General features: G+C 40.9%; 1 protein-coding gene across 2 annotated transcripts in view; it reads right to left on the reverse strand.

Moving 5' to 3' along the window:
• The window catches only part of ZFP28 (ZFP28 zinc finger protein), an 18,001-nt gene that overhangs the window by 5,002 nt on the left and 6,341 nt on the right, over window positions 1–6,658 (reverse strand). Inside the window, exons 3-5 of one of the 2 annotated variants that reach the window (XM_023516505.1) lie at window positions 3,210–3,336; window positions 2,959–3,042; window positions 704–867 (exon numbers count right to left, since the gene is read on the reverse strand). In XM_023516505.1, the coding sequence (XP_023372273.1) occupies window positions 704–867; window positions 2,959–3,042; window positions 3,210–3,336 (375 nt within the window). Of the gene's footprint in view, window positions 1–703; window positions 868–2,946; window positions 3,043–3,209; window positions 3,337–6,658 lie in introns of both variants that reach the window. The other variant, XM_012808566.1, reaches the window with a different exon arrangement.

Here is a 6,658-nt window from a genome sequence, read left to right on the forward strand (position 1 = left end):
GGCTGGATTTGAACCTGCCATCTTAGGTGTATGTGGCTGGCACCTTAGCCACTTGAGCCACAGTATAAATTTTTTAAGGATGATTGAAGGCTTTCCCACATTTGTTATGCAGTTTTCAATGGGTCCATGGAGTTTTTACTCTTTGTGAAATTTTTGATGAAAAGGAAGAGTTGACATCCCATTCCAGGTTTTATCAAATTCATTGTAAAATAAACATTTCTGACCTAAACAGATTTTTCTGTAATTCATTACAACTCAATCTCCATGTTCCCTACTTTTCTCATGTGTATGAAGATAACTACTTTTGTTCCGTCTGTAATAAGTACACTATTCAAGTGAAAACTTCTCCCATAGTTACTGTGGTGTCGCTTTCCTCAAGGAGGTTTCTTTTTTTTTTTTTTGAGACAGAGTCTCACTTTGTCACCCTTGGTAGAGTGTTATGGCATCATAGCTCATAGCAACCTCAGACTCTTGGGCTCAAGCAATTCGCTTGCCTCAGTCTCTGGAGTAGTTGGGACTACAGTCGGCTACCACAATGCCCAGCTATTTTTAGAAATGGGGTCTTGCTCTAGCTTAGGCTGGTCTCAAACTTGTAAGATCAGGCGATCCACCTGCCTTGGTCTCCCATAGTGCTGGGATTATAGGAAGGAGTGTTCTTTATGAGAGATATTTTCTCTCACCTAATGTTTATCTCCTGACTTACCAGCTGTGTCTCAAACAGAGCTCCATAATCCCAGTTGTCCTCCAGCACAGAGTACTCCAGGCTACAGTTTGTGAGACTGTCTGTTAGCATGGTCTGGGATAACTTTTCTTCATAGGAGTCCTTCTTTAGAGGTGACTCCTTGGTCTCCCGCACAGCATTCAAATCTGAAAGATATTAAGAGAGAAAGTCTCTTTTTTATTATGTGCTAATATGAAGGAAAATGCCAAAATGTATTCAAATGAAACAAAACCCTCAAAAACGCATGTCAGTTTGAAATTTTTTTTACATGACTAGGAATATTCAGCCACCCTCACCTTCTTAAATTTGTGCAGATACAGTCCTAAAAGATATAGTAAGAACTTTCCCACCTAAATCTCAAACAAGTAGTATATATAATGCTTCTAGCTGAAGACTGGAAGAAGAAATTAAAAATCAAGAGGAAAAGGAGCTCACAAAAGCTTGAATCTGAGATAAGATGTTGTTAATATAAACAAAGAGGAAGTGGTGGCTATGGAAGAAAACTGCTGTCTGATCTTTATTTCAGCTTTATTAACTAAACTCCCTTGATTCTTTGTCCATTTTACCTATCTAACAAAAATTTCATCTCTCTTTTTACATGCCTCCTTTTTTATCACAATGCTAACTAATAAAAGTCCAGATCCTGGCTTTAAAAATGCAAACCTTCATAATTAACAGAGTCTTAACAAGAGCTGAATGATCTGTGGGAAGGAAAAACAGTTCTGGCTCATAAAACTAGTTCAAAGAATGTAATTTACTATGATGTTAAGTTGAAAACATTCATAGGACACCATTCTTGTTATCCTGTGTGATACTACAATGCAGGGGACTCACTGGAATTTATAATTGTGAACAACCTGTCTAATTCTGTCAATACAAAGTTTTCTAGTAAAATACAATTTGAACAAATAAATTTTATAAGATTCTCAATTCTTTAGAAATTTTTGCCATTTCCTATCATAATAAAACCTCTGAAAGAAATCTATAGTTCTGATTCCTTGTCCTTACTTAATAATTTGCTGTTCCAGAAATAATGCTATAGTTGGAATCTCTGTATTCCCAGACAGTATAAAAATATCATTGTAATATCTGCAAGCATATTCCATCAAATCCCCTCAAATCAGAATGTGTGTTCTTCTCTTCTGAGGGTCAGTAAGCCAACTGCAAGCTGCCTGTCCACCCTGAAACAGCTACCTGACCCAAATCTATAATGGCCTGACCCAAACTCATCTCCTAACCTTACAGTCTCTTCCTTCTGATGTTTCTGTTCAAGGCTCTCATCTCATTCCTTGTTTCCCTGGCTTAAAACTGGCATGATTTTTCTTCTTCCTCTCAGGTCCCTGTTGACACTTGTCATACATAGAACATTCTACTTCCTTTAAGCTGCGTGTACATCTTGTCTCAGTGCCCCATGAGGGTGTTTGTTCTTCAGTGGCTGATGCTCACCTCACCAGCCAGCACCTGGTGGCCTTACTCAAAGCCAAAATTTGGTCCACATCAGTTAAAAGAATGACTCTGTGAGACAGTTACTTAATCAAAGAAAAATGAGATAGTAAAAAGTACATCAGAATCAGCAAAAGATTTATTTAAAGAACTAAAATGATTCTGTAAAATCTAAAAGACAAACAGGAAGAGAGTTATGGAAAAAAGAGGTCCAAGGGGTGGCGCTTGTGGCTCAGTGAATAGGGCACAAGCCCCATATACCAAGGGTGGTGGGTTCAAACCTGACCTCAGTCAAACTGCAACAAAAATTAGCCTGGTTGGGAGGTGCCTGTGGCTCAAAGGAGTAGGGTGCTAGCCTCATATGCTGAAGGTTGCGGGTTTAAACCCAGCCCCAACCAAAAACTGCAAAAAAAAAAAAAAAGAAAAAAAAGAAAAGTAGCCCGCCTACTAAATAGCACGGTCCCAGCTGCTTGGGAGGCTGAGGCGTGAGAATCACCTAATCCCAGGAGTTGGAGGGTGCTGTGAGCTGTGTGACGCCATGGCACTCTACCGAGAGTGATAAAGTGAGACTCTGTCTCAAAAAAAAAACATAAAAAAATAAAAAAAACGAGGTCCAGGGTTGAGGAAAATAAGTCATCTTTAGAGAGAGCAAAGCTGTGGAGAAGAGGAACATGGGGAGCCCATCCTTAAGTGACCTTGATTTTCCCTGCACCACGAAGCCTGAGAAGAGTCCACTGAGAATGGTGACTGAGGAGCTGCCCATCTGGTTCTCTCACACTCACCTGGGCACCCACCTCTTGTCATCTTTCTCTTCACTATCCAGGGCTCTTTCCCTTGTTCCAATAAGGAGATCACAGCAGGCTTAGAAACACAAAGTCCTAGACACACAGGAGGAAACAGGACAGGGTAATGCTGAGGGGCTGTCCAAACTCCAGACACAATCCCCAGGGCTTGAGGGAAGAGGGCAGTGGTAACAAAGGATAGAACATCTCAATCACAGCAGTGGTTAGGGAAGGGGTGGGAGGAGAGGCAGGGATGGCATTACCCAGTGATGCCAGGTTTCTGTAGTTCTCCAGTGTCACCTTCCTGTATAGGGTCCTTTGTGTGGTGCTCAGCCATGCCCATTCCTCCTGGGAGAAATCTACAGCCACATCCCCAAATGTCACCAGGCCCTGAAATGATATAACCATGCTCCTCCTAACCAGTGCTCATGCCCCACATGGATAGGAATTATTACAAAATGATCTGTGCCCCCTCCAAATTCCTATGTTGGGGTCCAGACCCCCAGCACTTGAATGTGATCATATTTAGAGATGGGGCCTTTAAAGAGGTAATTAAAGTTAAGTGAGGTCATAGGATGGGACCTAATCCAATCTGACTGGCATTCTTATATGTGTAAGAGATTATTGGATGTACACACACAGGGAAAAGGCCCATCTACAAGCCAGGAGAGAGGCCTAGAGAAACTATGCCTTGTAGACACCTTGATTTTAGACTTCTAGCCTCTAGAACCTTGAGAAAAGAAATTTCTGTTTAAGATGCCTGGTCTATGGATGTTTTGTTAACGCAGCTATAGTGGACTAATAGTTACCTACAGTGGTCTAAGGTTACCTTGTCTTCATTCTGGGTTACAGACTGTATATTCAGGGATTTCGAGATTTAGGCAGCTAATTGACAGCCAGCCATGTTCTTTCACACACTCCAGAGAAAAAAGAAACACATGGAGTCTGCCCCTTCCTTTGGAGAACTAGCAGTTTTGTAGGGGGTGAAAAGTAGGTACACACAAGAAAAATACTTGACACCAATTCAAAGCAAGAAATAATGAGGGTTAAATTGTTCTCTGAGCAACAGGTGCTAGAGCACTGTTCAGCATGGGGACACATGAGTGGCCTGGAAAAGCACAAGAATGGGGAAATAAACTTGGAAAAGAACCTTGAAATGTCAACATGACAAATCTCAAATATCCAGAAACACAACCATTTCATTTCAAATGTTTCACATTGTATTTAAAGGTACCTCTGCTTAGCTATGACATGCTTCTATACACACAGGAAGGCTTCTATCTCTCTATTCCAACCCCATCATAAAAGACAGGTTTTCAGAGATTCCAATCCTAACTATGTGCTCCTTGGTTGATAAATCATATACATTTTTTTCAAATATTGAAATATTTCAAATATTTTTCAGATATTCTTTCCCAAATGAAACAAATTATGATATCTTTAAAAAAAACATTATAATCAGGGGGCGGCGCCTGTGGCTCAGTGAGTAGGGCGCCTGCACCATATACTGAGGGTGGCAGGTTTGAACCTGGCCCCAGCCAAACTACAACAACAAAAAAATAGCTGGGTGATGTGGTCCTGTAGTCCCAGCTACTTGGGAGGCTGAGGCAAGAGAATCACCTAAGTCCAAGAGCTAGAGGTTGCTGTGAGCTGTGATGCCACAGCACTCTACCAAGGGCAACAAAGTGAGACTCTAGCTCTAAAAAAAAAAAAAAATTGTAATCAGCTCGGCACCTGTAGCTCAAAGGCTAGGGCGCCAGTAACATACACCAGAGCTGGCCGGTTCAAATCCAGCTCAGGCCTGCCAAACAACAATGACAACTACAACCAAAAAAATAGCTGGGTGGGCAGTGCCTGTGGCTCAGTAAGTAGGGTACCGGCCCCATATACCGAGGGTGGCGTGTTCAAACCCGGCCATGGCCAAACTGCAACAACAACAACAAAAAAAGCCAGGCATTGTGGTGGGCGCCTGTAGTCCCAGCACTCTACCAAGGGCAACAAAGTAAGACTCTGTCTCTTATAACAACAACAAAAAAAAAATGGCTGGGTGTTGTGGCAGGCGCCTGTAGTCCCAGCTACTTGGGAGGCTGAAGCAAGAGAATCGCCCAGGAGTTTGAGGTTGTTGTGAGCTCTGACACCATGGCCCTCTATCCAGGGTGATAGCTTGAGATTCTGTCTCAACCCCCCCCCACAAAAACAAACTAACCAAAAAAATCCTTCATAATACTTTTATAGCTCTGCTGACACAAGAGAAAAAGATGCACAATTTTTCTAGCATTTGTTCCAATTTTGTTGTCATTGTTAAGAAAACTAGAATTTAGTGACTCCTAAAGAGAAGAAAATAAGTTCAAATATTTTCTTTTACTTAGCAACTTTTTTGTTTTGATTTTTTTTAATGCACATTAGGAATTAAATAGAGTTTTATCTGTTGAACTCAGGAGTTCAAGACCACTCTGAGCAAGACCCCATCTCTCGTAAAAATAGAAAAACTAGCCAGGCATAGTGGTGGGTGCTTATAGTCCCAACTACTCTGGAGACTGAGGCAAGAGGATCACTTGAGCCCAGGAGTTTGAGGTTGCTGTAAGCTATGATGATGCCAAGGTACTCTACCCAGGGTGACAGAGTGAGACTGTATCTAAAAAAAAAAGAAAAAGGAAAGAAATGTCCCTCTCCACCTCTCCAATCCCATGTTATAGGGGGGCCCAATATTAACAATATGCATGTGTCCTTCTAAGTTTTTTTTTTAAATACAGACAGCTCTTTATGAATAGAATCAATGACCTTTGCTTGCAAATGTCTTTTACTGTAAATAATAGCAATAACAATAATAGCTGACAGCACTTATAACACTCCAGAAACAATTCCATATTCTTTTTTTTCTTTTTCTAATTTCTTTTTTTAAGATGGGGTCTTGCTCTTGCTCAGGCTGGTCTTGAACTCATGAGCTCAAGTGATCTACCCACCCCGGCCTCCCAGAGTGCTAAGATTACAGGCATGAGCCCCTGCACCCGGCCAATTCCATATTCTTAAATATTAACTTACTCAATCCTCACAACAACCCTAGTAGTGAGAACTATTAGTACTCCCATTTTACAGATAAGGAAATGCCAAGCTGTAACTTGCCCCAAATCATGCAGTCAACTGCAGGGCCAGGATTTGAGTTTGACAGTCTGACTCCATACTCCACCCTCTTAGCTGTATATCAGGGGTAAGAAAAGTTACTCTGTAAGGTCCAGATAGTAAATAGTTGAGGTTTTGTGGACCATCCAGCCTCTTCTACAACTATAGGCAGTCTCTGGGTAATGAACCAGATAGGTTCCATAGGCTTGTTCTTAAGTTGAATTTGTATATAAGTTAGAACAGGTCCATTTACCTATAGTAGCCTTTGTTCATGAGTGTGAGTTGCACGTAAGTTGGATGTTTGTAACTCAGGGACTGAGTTTTATGCCATCATGGCACAAAAGCAATTGTAGACAATATATAATGAACCAGTATGTTGTAGCACAATGAAACTATTTATGGACACCAAAATTTGAATTTAACTTTCACATGTCATAAAACACTGTTCTTTTATTTTTTTCTACCACTGAAAAATATACAACTCATGTGCAGCTCATGAATTTTATAGAGAAGTGGTGGAATGGGTCTAGACCACAGGCTGTTTTTGCCAAGTTCTGAACCACATCATGTACTCTGCTTTTTTTTTTTTTTT

Source organism: Otolemur garnettii, unplaced genomic scaffold, assembly GCF_000181295.1.
Source record: "Otolemur garnettii isolate 467f Iridium unplaced genomic scaffold, OtoGar3 scaffold00091, whole genome shotgun sequence".
Classification (NCBI taxonomy): Eukaryota; Metazoa; Chordata; class Mammalia; order Primates; family Galagidae; genus Otolemur; species Otolemur garnettii.